The sequence below is a fragment of the Cylas formicarius genome, unplaced genomic scaffold (assembly GCF_029955315.1).
Source record: "Cylas formicarius isolate icCylForm1 unplaced genomic scaffold, icCylForm1.1 PGA_scaffold_7__23_contigs__length_41026272, whole genome shotgun sequence".
Taxonomy (NCBI): Eukaryota; Metazoa; Arthropoda; class Insecta; order Coleoptera; family Brentidae; genus Cylas; species Cylas formicarius.
In genome coordinates this window covers 6,862,096-6,879,796 of record NW_026844352.1, presented here as the reverse complement: position 1 = coordinate 6,879,796, position 17,701 = coordinate 6,862,096, and the positions used below count along the sequence as shown (strand labels likewise).

At 34.8% G+C, this 17,701-nt stretch overlaps 2 protein-coding genes across 5 annotated transcripts in view; one reads left to right on the top strand and one right to left on the bottom strand.

The window, feature by feature from the left end:
- The window catches only part of LOC132705337 (transcription factor AP-4), a 150,062-nt gene that overhangs the window by 31,974 nt on the left and 100,387 nt on the right, over window positions 1-17,701 (bottom strand). The window lies entirely within an intron of this gene.
- LOC132705338 (uncharacterized) lies at window positions 1,295-9,611 on the top strand. Of its 3 annotated transcripts, none has more exons than XM_060675870.1 (5): window positions 1,295-1,355; window positions 1,654-1,781; window positions 8,012-8,194; window positions 9,144-9,229; window positions 9,286-9,611. In XM_060675870.1, the coding sequence occupies exons 3-5, from the start codon at window positions 8,134-8,136 to the stop codon at window positions 9,457-9,459; spliced, it is 321 nt and encodes a 106-aa protein (XP_060531853.1). In that variant the 5' UTR covers window positions 1,295-1,355; window positions 1,654-1,781; window positions 8,012-8,133; the 3' UTR covers window positions 9,460-9,611. The 3 variants fall into 3 exon arrangements, 2 of the variants coding, with proteins under 2 accessions (XP_060531853.1, XP_060531854.1); XM_060675871.1 differs by lacking the exon at window positions 1,295-1,355 and adding an exon at window positions 1,544-1,591; XR_009619389.1 differs by lacking the exons at window positions 1,295-1,355; window positions 1,654-1,781 and having other exon boundaries at window positions 8,127-8,194; window positions 8,401-9,229.

The window sequence follows — 17,701 nt, the reverse complement described above, 5'->3', positions numbered from 1 at the left end:
CAGGGAATAGACGCAGAAGTTGCGGTTGAAGATAATGATGGCCTTTCGTTGCCTTTGATTAATTGACTGGGTCAAGATCAACACGATAAAGAGATTTTCGTGCCAATTTTTGCGAGTCCTGCTTATTTATTATTAACACCTCAAATAATAATAATAATAAAAATATAATACAATAGATCTGAATTTTAAAATCAATTCGTATTTTGTGAAAGATAACAATTTCTGGAAAATACGTCATACTTTCTAAATTAACGACTTCAGAAAGCATAGGCAATGAGCAACCCCGAAAAGTAACTATCGAAATTGCAGACGAACCTTGATAAAGTTCAATAGCTATGGAGACGACCACAGTAGAATAGAATAGAATCTGAATCCGAATCGTCATCGATAGGTTTGATGTACGCAGGAAAAGATGAAGTAGGAGGCAGATTTCTATCCGTTTGTTGAAGCTTTATAAAGCAAAGACTGACCAATAGCACCACCTACGCCTACCAGCTTCCATCTGAAGACTGGCCATTCGTTCACCTTGGACTAGTCGACCGAGAAATGAATTTTATAACCTAAAACTATGGTATTCCACAGTGAGCAGTTTGTTTGCTACTGATAACATTCTTAATTCTGATTTTCTGTTATGGAGGTAGCTCTTGAATAGATCCAGCACAAAACCACTAATACCAATTCAGTCTAATTTGTTTATTAATAACCTACGACTTACTATATTAAAGGCTTTGGCTCTCCGAGCTAGAAAAAAAAAGGCCATAAGGAAAATGGTAGGTCTACTGGCGAGTCACTGCCGACTTAAGAGACATCCAAAGTTAATGAGAGTGGAAGAAAACACCAAGCAACACTGCTGGGAATAACCAAACCTTAGTCAAAAAGCTACACTAAAAAGCCACTATCGAAGCTGTAAATGAACCTTGATAAAACTCTGGAGAGAGTCACAATAGAGTAGAATAGAATCTGAATCTAAATGTTCATCGGTAAGTTTGGTGGATGCAGGAAAAGATGAAGTAGGAGTCAGAATTCTGTCAGTTTCTCGAAGCTTCATTAAATAAAGACTAACCAATATCATTTCTATGGAAACTTTTGGACGCAGGACGTTTACTTTCGACCAGTCGACCGAGAAATGAACTTTAACGCCAACAGGTGGTTCGGCCGCTGTCGCTTACCCAACGCCCAGACAACGAGCGCGAAACATGGGTTATTGCCCTTTACAGTTAGTGAAATCTAACGTCGAGCGATAAAAATACGCGCAGCTACGAAGTCCGGTCAGTATGGAGGCCTTTCGCGGACCGGAGTTTGTTTAAACCACCACCATCTGCAGTGAAAAAAGGCAGACATCTCTGTTATACAAGGTGTGTATCGAAAGAAACGCTCCATGTTGAAAATAAAGCGTGCTTGGTTTTTATTTTTTATTTTAAACGCGAAAATAGATACAATAATAAAATATTCTTCTTCTATTAGGTTTGTTCTCATTTTACATTCTAGACAGGCAACAGGTAGGCTGAAGTAAAAAATACCACATTCGGAGTGCCTCAGGGTTCGGCATGCTCGTGATTTTGAGTGTTCTGAGTTTTTCTTATTAAATTTGGTGAACAAAACACTATCATGCCTTTTTTAATTGAATATCTTGAATTTTTTATGTAATTTCAGAGTGCTGTGACTACTGAATAATAAAAGTGCAACCGCAACTCGTCGTCAGCGTATTAGACTTTACCCAGAGCGTCGAGCTCCTTCAAAACAGATGTTTCTAAGGCTGCCAGAGAAATTTGCAGAAAACGGTAACGTATAAAATGCTAAAAAGGTATGCTGAAATCTGGAGAAAATAAAGCAAACACATTCGGATTCTATGAAGCACATCCAGTTTCCTATATTACCAGAGTATTTGAAGATACAGGTATTTCTCGGGGATCAATATAATGCACTTAAATTTCGTAAAACTCAAAAACTAAGTGCAGGACAATGTCAAAGCAAGATGTAGTTTTGTTTGGATTTTTTAAATAGACATAATAAGAATAATAATGTGTTAAAAAACATTTTATGGACTGATATATTGGTAGATTTTTTTACTTTAGTGTGTCTTGTCATTTCTAGTGCTTTTCTTCTACTTTAATTTGTAAATAATTATTGTTGTTGCAGGGATTAAAATTGTGCTAATACAATTTTTTTATTTTATTATTATTTATAATATTTATTAACGATATATCTGATTCTATCCCAGACAATTGTTTCCTTATATGCAGATGATACTGCTGTGGCAGTGACATCTAGGAGTCTGGAAGATCTCACGTTCTTGGCCACTAGGGCAGTAAGTGGTACGGCAAGATATTGTGAGCGTAACGGTATTTGAACGGGACAAAAACTGAGATGGTGTTATTTTCGCTTAGGGATTTGAACAAAAGCTTATTGGTTATTAAATTTTCGGCCTTTGAATGTCCATTATACAGAGAAGCGCCTTCATTAAATGTTCACATTAAAATTAATTAATTAAAATGTTCACATTAAAAGCCCTTTTCTTGGGGCTGACTTTAAAAACAATTCAAATGTTGGCCTAATGTAAGAATTGTTTCATTAGTATGAATATGCTCCCGCGCATGAGTAGCTATATTTTCAGCACTTTACTCCAATTCCACTTCATACTCTGCCAAATGCTCCAATAAATATGATTTGAGACTTGAAAAGCATTCACTATAGTGCAACACATCCTCATTGCTTCCCATTACTATATGATGTAAGCAGAGTGCTTCTTCGTTGAAGCAAGTTCAAACTCCTCCCAAATAACTTTTAAAATGTGTAACATTTTATTGAATGAATTAGATGCACTCTAGGAAATGCATCTTATTCTTGTTTTTAATCATTTCAGTTCAGTTCGAGGAGCTATGCCATATGAAGTATACAAAGTTTTATGTTTAATATCACTTATTAATTTAATAACGTCCGACAGGTTTTAACGATTTTGAATCATAGTTATCATAAAAATCGTTCATATGTTAATTATATATAATAATATAATAAAGAAAGTAAGGCTTATGCATTAGCAATTATTAACCTAATATAACTTCTAACGAAAAATTCCCTATTTTTGCTAATTTGTCAAAAATGAGTGAACTAAAATAGAGAGTGTGTTACATCATTGTAATCGTAATAAGATATTCTATTAAACACATATATAATGTGTAGGCTTATATGTCAGAAAATTGACAGTGTTTTGTTTTATTCGTCACTCGGCTATTAACCCTACATTTTGTTTTTTTTTCTGTTTACCTTCATATCTGTAACAACAAAAAAGTTAGAGCTAATTAAAATGTTATCAAGATAAATTAAACTCACGGTACAGTTCTAAATCACGCGTTGGCATTTTCAATTGATTTTCCTTTTAGGAATATCGTTTTTTTTTTAACGAGTAGACTCTATGGAGGACTCGGGGCTCCCACTGCAATAAAAATAGCCCCGCCAGAAACATAAATAAACACGGAACGCCTGACTTTCAGCACGTCCGTTTGTTGTTCGCGTCTCTCGATTGGCGCCCCCTCCTGCTTCGAGTGTCACAAAAACAAATTTACCGCGATTTTCGGCACTTTGAATTTGATCAGCTGAACGCCTTAGCCGATGAGTTTCGTCTTTAAACGAAAAAAATACGGCTATTGTGTCTGACCCGATTTTCCATGCGATGAATGGCGAGCCGGTTGCATTTGCGTCACGTGTTGAAATTCGCATTATACTTCCACCAAAAATATAGTGCTTTTACAACCGACACCGTGATTAATTTTGCTTACTGTTTATTACTCCATTCTGAATTTCTTATAAAATTATAAACATTCAAAACAATTTGTTTAGCATTCGAGGAAAAATGAATCCGCTAGTTCGTCTCCTAAATTGTAGTTAGGTTCGACTACCACCTCCACTTCTTCAAATTCTGCGTTGTTTTCCATGTCTTCTTCTAACAAGGGAACATCTGCTTCGTTCCACGGTCACCACATTTTAAAGTGTTAAAAAACAGGAACCTTCAAAAAAATGTTTCATTGTAAGATTCTAATAAATATTTGCAGAATAAACATATGTTGGGATGGATTTTACCACGGTCCTGCGAAGGTTTGCACTTTGTAAATACTTAAAACGTCAAAGCAATAAATGCAATATATTTTTAGTCGTATTATACGTACGTTTGTGTCGCAGGATTATCTGCAGGATTTTACTTAAAATCTTGGATAAAAATTAAAAATATCCCGAATTCTGTCTATACCGGGCCAAAGGAACATAGGAAATCTCATGTAAATCTTTAGGTGGCCATATATTGGCTCTCGTGTGCAGTGCGTTCATTTTTGTCTTGATAACATTTTAATTGGCTGTAACCTTTTTGTTTTTAGAAATATCAAGGTAAACAAAAAACCAAATTGCATTTAGTAACGTCTTCGGATTGTCTCTGCTCACGTGATTTTTTATGTGTCCCCAAAAGAAAAAAATCCATTAAAGTTAAGTCGGGGCTGTTCGCTGGCCAATCCATAGTTCCGTCGTTCTCTATCCAATCCCTGAGATATTCCAGGTTAAGAAAATTTTTAACTTGCACAACATTGTGAGCGGCAAATAACTTAACTTTTGATTTATAAATATCGTACCCAAAATATGCCCATCTATGTCACCACAGCACTGGTAGCCCTGGGTTTTTATTTGGTGCAATGAAACCGAGAGCAATCCCACACTTGCCACGGTTGTCCTTTCTTACATTCAAAACATCTCTGACCACATATCTCTTCTAAAGAAATATAACGTCAAAACCAGATTTACCAAAAATATCCCAACATCCGATCCGTCAAAGACAAAATTCCATTTGAAATTCCAGGAGTTTACAGCATTCCATGCATATGCAAAAAATATATTGCAGCTAGGCTCAAAGAACATGAAAGAGCCTTAAGACTAAGACAAACTAATCAGCAGTTCCCGAACACAATCACGAATCCAGACATAAAATTTTATTCGATAAAACTAAAATTCAGGTCTCTCAGGTCTCAGGTCTCTACCTGTCATCAATATGAAAATCAGTCATCCGAGACGGTGTTTATGCCTCTCAATTAGCTCCGCCCCTCTCAAACAATATATAAGCAGGTACAGAGTAAAACATGCGAGCTAGTTTCAGTCAAGCTCTGAAGAAGCCAACAGGCGAAAAGTGAGCTAGTTCGAGTCAACAAAAACTGACTCAGAAGGAACCCAGAAGTTTTATAAAAAAGGATTTTACGATATTTCAAACACCCTGTATCGAAACATTATTATAAATTGGTATAGGGTAATAGCGTTTCTCTCTTCTCTCTCTTTTATTAAATAGTCCCATTTGGCTATAACTTTGAGTTGAAGCAATGGGCAACACAAAATTTTAGTACATTTTTCAGAGATCCATCCAACAAAGAAAAATCAAAATCGAACCATAAAAGAAGATTTTACAAGGATGTACCGAATATACGTATACGTTTTGTGACTTAATATTAATATGCATAAAACGAGATCTCTTTATTTGTCGTCTTCGTCACACTGGCGATCAGTTCTCTTTGTGCCGGCATAATATTTTACGTTCACGGCCTTGATCTCTCTCGGAGATGCTATTGACCCATTCGTGAACCACGAGGTCGTGTTTCCCGTATCACATTTGATATCTCTTTACTGTCGTCTCAGTTTCGCCGTTTTACCAAAATAACAAATATTCGTATTTATGAGAAAAGTATGTCATTGTCTTGGTTTTTTTCTCTCTCCCTATATATATATATATATATATATATATATATATATATATATATATATATATATATATATATATATATATATATATATATATATATATATATATATATATATATATATATATATATATATATATATATATATATATATACAAGTGTCTACACCATTTTTACCAATACGTTGGATCAACCGATTTAGGTTTTTTTTAGCGGTATATTTGAAGCCATTTTGCAAAGGATCAAAAATAATTTTATAACTGAATCAAAATGCTGTATCCAACAAATGAAAATAAATGAATGCGAATTAAAAATATTACCCGTCGTCCACAAGATTTTGTTTTGTTGCACGAAGAGTATTAGTTCGAATGGGATAGATTATTCAAAATGTTTCGCTAATAGCCTGCGTGGTCATAATATTCTGTTACGAATAGACCACACAACCGCCATTGCGTATGTTAATAGGTTTGGAGATATCCAATTCCCCAGATTGAACAAACTTTCTTCAAATATCTGGCATTGATGTATAAAGAAAAAGCTTTGCCTCATATATAACATTTATATGGGAATTAAATATATAAATATTTTTGTAAAGTTATTTGTTGTGTTATCTTTGGAGCACATAGACCTTCTTGCAAGATTTGTTTCCTGGCATTGTGACGCCTTTACTTTAGACCTTCGTTTCCAATTTCAGAAATGTCCTCCAATTTACGTTCAACCTAACAACTTCAACTTTCAGCCCTGATCACGAGGAGTGCCAGCAGCCGCTTTAACTTCGATAAAATCATCTACACTGAAGCAATATAATATAGGGTGGAAGTTGTGGTGGCGTTTTTGTGGTGCAAGGAAGCAGAGTTCCTCCAAGAGGAATTTAATAGAAGGGCTCCTTATGATACCATAGATGATTCTTGGACCAAAATAGCTCAAGAAAATGGGATAAAGCGATTTTTTAAGGGCATTTTTTAATTAATACCGAGACAAAATCATGGGACCCGGCGCTGGTTTTATGCTACCTTAGAACCTTGAATAACAAAACAATTTCCTTAAAGCTTCTTTCCTGTAAATTGGCTATGCTTTTAGCGTTCACATCTGGACACCTGTTATTTGTTTGCCTTTTTATACGGCGGATCCGGAAGGTGGCTATAGCATCACTTTTCCATATACAAAAAACAAAACCGCTTCGTTTTGCCGTTTCTTGTACTGAATTACTGCTGTCCTTCAAGAAACCTCATCATAACGCATAATCTTTTATAAGAGGCTCAGCCACAATGCATATATATAGAAGCTATTTTGAGCTCTTGAGGTTTATATAAATATGTTTCTAATGGTTGTATTATGCTCAGGCTTTAGTATGATACTTATAGTTTTATTTTTGTGATTGCGTCACATGGTTATCAATAAAAGTGTTAAAAACAAATTCCAATTCGACACACAAAAAATTGCAGTTAATAATATTCTTTAAACATCAATGTTTCGTATTTTCGTGCTGCACGGTTTTTATTGTCGACTGCCTGGCTAAGGAGCGGCGCTCCGCTCATATAAAACGCGATTAATCGTTCGTTGGGTAACCTTTTAAATTTATGACAGCTTCTTGGCACTAGTTTTTGTGTTATTTTTTCTCCTTCCCTTTTTCGAATAAAACCTCTAAAGTAGCGATTTAGGCCTTGCCTAGAGATAATAGTGATGATCCAACCCAAGTTTTTGTGCACTCTCTTGCAGATTTTCTCTTAAAATAGTCAATTAAACATTGTTCCTCGAATTAATAGTACTACTATTTAATTGTATTTTTAGTATTTAAAGCCGCTACTGTTTTTCTCCCCACTTCTCTGATTAAAAACTAAGAATGGATTCCACAAGCATAAATACACGTAGACCCAAATAAGTGATTTTATCATCGGTAAGCAAAGGTCAAGACTGGAAGATACACGATGTTAGAGGTGCAGAATGCCCCACCCTATCGTTTTCTGTTAAGATCAAAGATCAAAGAGAACTTCCGGATGAAGTGTGTGTATCAGACACTTGGTGTAGAGATATGCAAAAATGTAACCATAATTACGACGAGATAACCCTACTTAATATTAACAATTATATAATGGTTTCGTTCTCCTCCCGGAAGCGTTGATACTTTTGTAGATTGCTTGGATGAACTATTGCGTGAATTGTTTATTGCCAGTTCTACTGTTGCTTCCATTTTATGCAAATGCTATCTACCTTTTTGCAACTTTCCTCCATCTTTTTTCTACAAACGTTGTTTTAAAAGTGAAAGTAATATTAATGAATTTCAGGTTGACGTATCTAGGGTGGACTGGCAGTTTTTGTTTGATGATGTTGGTACAAGTGAAGAGAAATTTGACTTATTCTATAAAAAATTTCAGAAATTGTTAGACTCGTCTTTTCCATATCAAAGATGCATGCCCAGGGCCACAGAGCCAAAAAAGGGTGGCTTTCCGTTGAAATTGTGGAACGAGGTGAGTTACTTGGAGACTTGCACAAATATTTTAAATATACCAAGAGTAATGAAATTTTAACCAACTATAGAATTATAAAAAAGTACTTAAGAATGCTAAAAAAAGTTTTTACAATAAACTTCTTACAACCTCCGTTATCAAATCTCAAACGGCGTGGACGATTATAAAAAATGAAAGTAATCTACCTAATCATAAAAAGTTTCCAGATTACTTCATTGATGATGAAGTTAGCGAGTATGTCGATTTACACGCGACCTCTGAATGTGTTGTGAATTGCGTAAGAGAAATAATATAAAAACAACACAAACAACCAATAAAAAATCCTCAAGTCGAAGTCTATCCTCCTTTCACGGGCGTTGAACTTCGATGCATTATTTCGTCAGTTACAAAAAAGATTCAGCTGGGTACGACGAAATACTCTGTTCATTAATAAAACGTGTTACAGATTTTATAGTTGAACCTCTTACTTTTTTGATTAATCTGTCTTTTTTAGGTGTATTTCAAATTACCGTGGAATATCACTTCTATCGGCTTTTTCCAAAATAATTTTTCTCAAATTCTCAGTTTAGTTGTCGCAATCGATTATCTACTCAAGACTGTTTAGTTTCCTTATATAATCAAATAGTCTCGAACCTGGATCAGAATAATAAAACATTATGTATGTTCTTAGACTTCAAATGAGCTTTTGATGTGCTTGATATTAATTTGTTGTTGAATAAGTTAAATAATTGCGGTATACGGGGGAATAGTTACGCCTGGATTCAATCATTTTTGAAGGGTCGCGACCAAAGAATTGTGCTTAGAAGTGATACTTCTGTGGTTAGATCCTCATCTATAGAACTCACCAGAGGTGTCCCACAGGGAAGCATACTGGGGCCTTTATTATTTATAATATTTATTAATGATATATCTGATTCTTTCCCAGACAATTATGTTTCCTTATATGCAGATGATACTGCTGTGACAGTGACACCTAGGAGTCTGGAAGATCTCACGTTCTTGGCCACTAGGGCAGTAAGTGGTATACCCGATATTGTGAGCGTAACGGTATTTGTTTGAACGGGACAAATACTGAGATAATATTGTTTTAGCTTAGGGATTTGAACAAGAGCTTATCGGTTAGAAAGGATTTTTCCTGGACAGGCCAAATTGGCGACTGCGGTCGAGTGTGGATCTTCAGCTTCAGCTTCAACAAAAACGTATTGTTCGAACAATGTTGGGGAAGTCTCGTGGTCACTCTTGTAGAACCCTGTTCCCAAAATTAAATATTTTAACGGTTCCTTCTCTTTTTATATTAAATAGCATAATTTACATAAAGAGTCTATCTAATTATTGCATGACCAGTCAAAAGTTAGCCAAAGTAACTAACAGCTCTATGATTTTATATAATAAGTTGCCTTTGTCCGTCAAACAGATATTGCGTGTCCATTTATTTAAGCAAAAATTAAAGCTTATTTTGAATAAAAACGTTTTTTATTCTATCGAAGCATACTTTGTGTGTTTGTACGTATCTGTTCTTAAAGCTTGTATTTTAGTGTACTAATGTTTTTTTTTACTTGTTGACATTATCCGATACTTTTGTTAAAAGTCAATGGAAACAAAAAATATTATTGTTATTATTATTAAAGTGTATCACCAAGAGCTACTGACGGAAAATCGACCACAATACCTTATACCTCTCCATGTAGGTTTCATCTGTTCCTTGACAAACAAATTCCTAACAAAATCATTAAAGAGAGAACAAAGGTAACCGACATCGCGAAACGCATAGCAGGGTTGAAGTGGCCATATGAACGCCTTTACCTAGCGGTGGATGTCAGGCGACTGTCTGCCAAGTCTGTTTCATCAAGGTACCCTTCTGGGACTTAAGAGAAATCGACACTGCCGAATGATCCTGGTAGTAGTGGCCATAAAAATAAAAAAGGAGAAGAACCAAGCTGATTTTATTTATTACCAATGAGCGGCCATTGCCGCCGATCTATACGAAAATGGTATCTGTTAAGAGGGGCCCGAGAGGGGGCGAAAACCATAACAACGTAATAAAAATTCAAATTCATTACGAAACTCGTTAATCATCCGCCTCCGTTGCCCGGAAGAAAGGAACAAAAAAAGGAGGCCCGCGAATCATTCTAAAATATTTAATTTCCGTACGTTCGTTCTATTAATAGAACAGCCGAACGGAACCTTTCGGTCGGGTAATGAAAAATTCCTATTGCGACAATAAAAATAGTCGAGGTTCGAAGAAACACCTGCGAGGTTGCTTTCGTCGTAGAAAGGATCGGATCGGTTTCTTCGGTTAACGAACCGGATCAGTATTTACCATAAAATTAATAATCGTAATCGTTCGTTTTCCGTCGTCCCAATGCCGAAACGACCATTAAAACGAGCTGCTCATACGTCCGAGATCAATTCTGGTCTGTTTTCTATGTTGTTGGCGTCATTCATCTTAGTCCCAAAAATTGATATAGCAAAAATGGTTTTTAATGATGTTACACACTTCTGTATCTTCAGTTTGAGTTTACACTACAGCACTTAGGCCTCAGCAGGTCTATTGTGCTTCCTCTGGAATAGACCATGCTTCTTTACATTTATGCTTGGTGACTCCTTAACTCTTAACTCCACGATAAATTACTCTCAGCGTTCTAATCTTGGACCGTTATAGTTTTAGATCTGTATCAATTATAAAATTAAGTGCTACTATTTGCCGAAGATTCTAAAATTTATAGATCCTCTACTCTTACGTTTCAGCATGATCTGGTTCTCTCAACTTCTCGTAGTGCAAAGTTCAATTCTCGTGTCTCTTTTTTATGTTGTCGCCGTCATTCATCTTAGTCCCAAAAATTGATATAGGAGAAATTGTTTTTAATGATGTTACACACTTCTGTATCTTCAGTTTGAGCTTACACTACAGCACTTAGGCCTCAGGAGACCTATTGTGCTTCCTCTGGGTTAGACCATACTTCTTTACATTTAAGCTTGGTGACTCCTTAACTCTTAACTCCACGATAAATTACTTTCAGCGTTCTAATCTTTGACCGTTATGGTTTTAGATCTTTATCAATTATAAAATTAAGTTCTAAAATTTTCTGAAGATTTTAAAATTTGTAGATCCGTCTACGTGAGAGCACCAACTGGTTCTCTCGACTTATTGAGGTCCAAAGTCTATGTTAAGTTCCATTAAAGTTTCTTTTTATGTTGTGAACGTCTTCCATCTTAGTCCCAAAAACGGATATATGAAAAATGGGTTTTAATGATGTTATCATCGAACACTATAAATATTATAACAGTACGGTAAACACTATCAAGGCGAACCTCCGTTGTTCACCTTTTAATCTGATTCTCTACAATACTGTGTTGTTCCACACTTCTGGAAGTGTTTTCTATCGACAACTTCTATTGACTTTTGCTAGAGCATCTGAAAAATTAATATGTGCTTGTCGAGACAATGGAATTTAAGTAGATGAAGAATATTTGGACGATGTTTTTGGTCACTCTATCTGGATTTTGAGCCACACTTCTGTATCTTCAGTTATGCTTACACTACAGCACTTAGGCCTCAGCAGGCTTATTGTGGTTCCTCTTAGATAGCCCATTCTTCTTTACATTAGGCTTGGTGACTCTACGCAGCTCATGATTATCGCCTCCACGCCTAAAGGACAGGTTAGGAGCCATTCTTTAATCTCCTTTTTATAATTTAGATAAAGTGAGGATACAGTGGTACATTGTGAGGCAAGCTTTTAGAAAAAACACAACTGGTGAATCTGTGAATCTTTGCACACTGCTGCAATGGTTTAGATTAATCTTTCAATTTTACCAAGTCCGTGAGAAGTTTTTACACGCTAATGTCACGTACAAAAAACGATAGCCATTTGTTAACTGGTACAGGAATCCGATTAAATTTGTATACTTACTCGTAAATCAGTTGTTTTACTTTTCTTACCTGCAACAAACCAAACGACATTAGTAAGAAATAATGGACCACTTTTATTCTGATGTAAATAAGCAATACTTAATTTTTAGTCATTCAAAAATAAACCTAATTGTATATACTCATACGGAACTCACTTAAAAATGGTGGCAATATTGCTAAGACATTTTTGATTACGTCACTGTACGTGACGTAACCGCACTGTGTCAAAAGAGAAGCGATAAAGAGAAATGGCCCTCTTGACCTTTCAGCGCAGTCAAAAACGAAATCACGTGACATCCGGCCGCCTATACACACGGAAAGAAAACAAAAGTACGTATACCGCGAAACGAAAAAAAAAAACAAAAGAATTTTCCGGTTGTACGGATTCGCGGGCGCTTTTTTGTTCTTCTATTTTTTTTCATTACCTTGTCGTTCGGTTTGCGACATTCAAGCCGCCAGGCACTGCATCATTAATGGAGGCTTTCGTTCAAAAAACGGCCCACTTATCCGCCTCGCGTACAACGCGTTTTTTACTCTGACGAAATACTACATCGCCGCATTGCCAGATTTCAGATTTTTTCCCTAGAAGGGTCCGTAATTCGCCGGATGACATTTGAATCTTAGAATCTAGATATTAAAAAAAAACGCAAAAATCCTTTTGATTGACTTATACGCGTAGGATGATGCTGTTATGCGGCGATGCTAAAAATGGTGTAAAAAAATTAGGAATTCTATGTCGCGAACGGCCGAAGTCAACTTTTGTTTTTTTTATGACCGCCGTATCGAATTTCAACATTTTAAAAATCTTCGTGAAAAATGTCTTTGAACCATGTGTAATGAGTTCAGGATAAACCCTGAAAAATAATGAAAATAAGATTTCGGGATATTGCTATTCAATTTCAATAAAATTACAGTAAATGTTAAAAGAATTGAATTTATTGACCACGTTTTGTCCATACAATTATGGCAAGTCATAAATACAATAAGTATATAAAAAACAAGACAATAATATAATACATAAGAACAGGTATATAACAAACAGTGTATAACAAACAAGACGTTTATATAAATAAAGAAAAAGGAAGCAACATCAACAAAATTGTGGAAAGCCATTGCAGAAAGGTTAAGATGTTTTTTTTTTAATTTTCTATTACTTAGGACTTTCACGTTAGTTGATAGTTTATTGTACAAATTTAAGTTTAGTGATTTTTTTTACTTTTCGCTGTCTATGTTTTTGTGTATTTCTAATAATTGATAATAAATAGAGAGACAAGGAAGTGGCATAATTTCCAACCTCTTAAAAATTAGTCGACAGTGCTCCAGGTAACTCGCAATGTGCCCGCGGTAACCAGTCCTTCAAGTTTACGTTTTATAAAAATATTAGAGGCCAGTTTTTTACACAAGATGTTAATAATATGAGCGGTCCAATTTAAACTATGGTCAAGCGTTACTCCCAAGAGCCTCACATTGTTGCCCCCCAGTAGATTATTATTAGTTAATTATTAGTTAAGTGTCTTATCTGTATTTAGTTTAATGTTATTGTTGGTGAACCAAAGTTCTGCCAATCGCTCAACATTATCAACATTGTGCATAAGTTCATTGCCATAAGTCACAAACGATGTATCGTCCACATAAAGAGTACATTTATTGGGGAACAGAAAATGATACAAGTCATTGATGGAAATAGTCAACAGTAGCGGACCCAAGACGGAGCCCTGAGACACGCCACTGCTCACAACCCTCAACTCCGATATGTTATTGTTAAAGACTACACACTATCTTCTGTTAGTAAAATATGAACGGATAAAATCATAATATTCAAACACACGTAACGTTGCAAGGGTTAACAGAGAATATCGACAAATATATCAACAAATGCAGTTAAAAATAGTATTAATATAGTTTTACACTGAGGAGCAAGACAATAGAAAGAAATTTTGAAAAACACATTAATATATTATTTTACTTTCAAGGTAAATTATTATACTATCTATTACAACACTTAACTTTCTGACTTTGAGTTCTACTTTCTTAATTTTTATATTTTTTAGAAAATCCTGAATACTCTATACAGTGCAAAATTTAACCGACGATCTTAAATACAGATCTCAGGAAAATAATATTCTTTTACTCCCGTCTGTAAAATACCTAATTACACACCGATCTAGCGTGCGGGAAGCGTCACTTTACCACGTCAGTTTCGTTTCCTACGGATCCGAGCCACTTCGGACATTTCCAAGATTTTACCACGCACGGATTTGGAAGCAAACGGATGTTTTCGGAGATATTTTCCACGCTTTGAATTTTGACGTTTGTCATTTCTGACGGTCATGTCAGTGTTGTTTTGCGAAAATCTACGCAAAAACTAACGGTCGTAGAAAAAGTATAGTATGCAACACGTTCGGTAAACTTTTTAACTCACTCGAAAATAAAAAACTCGTGAGTGAAATTCCGTTTACCGCGATTGTTGCATAATATACTATTACGGATAAGGCTTCGTTGACAATAGCAGATGTATTTAATAGGAAGAATAAACATTATAATCCACCAATAATCCACACCAAATGCAGGCAGTGGAAATCCAAGGATGGACGTCAGTTAATGTAAGGTGTGGTATGTTGAACAATATGGCGGTCGGACCAATTATATTCGAAGGTTCTCTGACGATATTTAACTTTCCTTGCAACAGAAATGGAACAGTTGTTAGAAAAAGTTTTTCCTTACTTCAGATAATGTCCAACCGGTTACCAACCTGAATCCTAGTGACATTTTTTTATTGTCCGGAAATCGAATAATAATTATTTTTAAACTGAAATATCTCAAAAACGGCGAAATGAAATGTCAATATACTATATGTTTTTGTAATCAGGATAAAAAACTACGATTTAAGTTATAGGTATATAGGGCATTCCATTAAAAAAAAAGAGGTTGTTGTCATTTTGACAGCTTGCGATCGTCATTTGTTTTTTCTGACATTTGTATAAGATGATAGAGCAATGACCTTCAAACTTTTTTCTCATCTTTCAAAATTAACCATCAAAATATAATGAATAATCCAGTACATTATCACAAATTAAATTAGAACAAAAAATGTTCAGATTTTCACAGTTTTTAATGCTTTATGACAGCTGTTTCGGCAACACCGTGAATTTTTTTATTTTTTTTTTATTTACCATAAACCCTCACACACGGATACAATAATATATAATAACTCAAATCACCCTTAAACACACAAAATATTGGCCTTTTACGCTTTTAGCAACAGACTACTTAATGTACTACTTTCTACAGATTTTTTTTTAACAATGGTTACGACCTCTCTTTGATAGATAAGATTACAACTAAAAAGCAGTTTCAAATAACTGAACTCTATCTATCCCATATTAAACACCGAATTTATAAAACAATAAAACACATAGGAGAACCTAGCAAAAAAATTTCGAAAGATCTATCCAAATTTGGTATTAATATTGCTTTTAAAACTGATACCACCATAGGACATTTTCTAAAAAACAATAAAATTAAATTATGAAAAACGCAAAAATCCAGAGTCTACAAGTTGAAATGTGGATCTTGTCCCAAAATTTTTATCGGGCAAACATTTAAGAAACGCATTAACGAACATAAAAGGGCGTATAAAAATAAAACTTCGCATTCTAACTATGCCATTCAAAAAGCAAAAAACTAAATTTGTTGGAAGGTATGGAGATTAACAAAATGAGATATTCGAATGTATTACTTAATTACCAATGGACCTATTGACCCTGTACCTGTAATTAAAATTCTATTACTACCTGTTTTTATATATAAGTGTCCGAATATAGTCATATTTTGTATTTGATAAAGTACAGTACACGCCACAAAGTACAAGCCACCTCAGTCCGATTTTTGTCATACATTGTTCAAATAAAGTCATTATTATTATTATTAACTTCAGATTATAATACTTATTGGGATTTGATATGAAATAGCTGATTAACTAAACATAAAAAATTTTATACCACTTTCGAATCCAAATGCTTTAAAAGCATTACAAACTGTGAAAATCTGAAGAATTTTATTGTTCTAATTTAATTTGTGTTAAATCGATTTTCATCAAGTAAAAGTCACCCCAATCCGACCAGTACATTATGATGTAAAGCCAATGAGGAAGCGTTTTCGCCATATTGAACATTTTTTCAAGTAAATTTCTCGAAAAAGGCATTCGGAGGGGCCTATTATTATATTTCGGCAGCTCATTCTGTAGCTTTCGCGTAAAAATTAAAATGTGTGTCCCAGGACGTTGGTCGTCGGCTCTGTAATATTCTTTATTTTAATTTATACGTATTTCCGAAGTTTAACCCAGTTATTGCGGCTTGAAAAAAGCGCGCGTTTTTATTATTCAGGTCGTTACGGACTATTTTTAGGTAGGCTCTCTAAAACTGGGTTAAATATCAGTAGGAACTGAAATCGACCAAGATGTAGAAAGAAAACGTCAACGGGATCGATTGATTCTCACACGTGCCATTCTTTCCCGGTATTTAACTCGGCGAAATTCGTTCTATTATTACTACGCGAGTTGTCCATTGGAGGACGTTATTATTCCGCTTAACTTTCATTCACATGCAACAAGTTAAAAATAGAAAGGGACCTTGTACGGGGTTTTCCGCTGAACTCTAGCAATGCGATCGTATTTTCGCACAATGCATTTACAATTACTATGCTATCGATTCGATACGGGACGAATTCTATTCTCAAATGACAGAAGACGCCCAGTGATGGATTTACGCCTCTTGTTCATAGAAAACAGGGTGTGCCGAAATTAGACGTCAACATTTGACTCACGTATTGTGCGACCCCAAATAAGGATAAAAGTTCATATAAACTAGGGTCCAAAAGTCCTAGTTTTTAACATACAGGGTGTTTAATTTGAAGAGGGATGGATGATAAAATTTGATACAGTCACTAAAGTTTTTAAGCATTGAACTGAGGGGGCTTTTACTTGATGAGAATCTATTTAACAAAATAAATAAGAACTAAAAGTACAGATTTGCAAGAAATTATATATCTTATTATATCACCGAGATAAAGTCTGTTCATAGATATAAAGAAATATACTAAACAATATTTATTTAATTATGTATGTATTTATGTTTAAATCTAAAATAAAATTACTAATTATTTTTATTACCTACTTAAAGTACTTGTTACGACGAATGGCAGATTTCCGTTGGTGCCAAACATGTTCAATGGGATTAAATATACAGTGGTAAGGTGGAAGCCTTAAAACTGTAGGCCCTAGTTTTTTTGCATAATTATCACAGACGTGTTCCTTTTCTAGGTTCAAGCATTGCAGAACCTCAATTAATTGCTTTTTAGTATAATCTCTGTGAAAATAAATGTCGTTATTATACATATAGTTTTGGATTGTTGCTTTTGTGTCACACGAGGAAGGGGTTTTAGTCAACTGTCTATTGTGATAACTTGCATTGTCCATTACAATTACGCTATTAGGAGGAATGTTTGGAACTAGTTTGTTTTTAAACCAACTTTCAAATAAATCAACTTTGGTGTCTTTATGGTAATCCAGAGAAAAATCTTTAATATTTTTCGCAGAC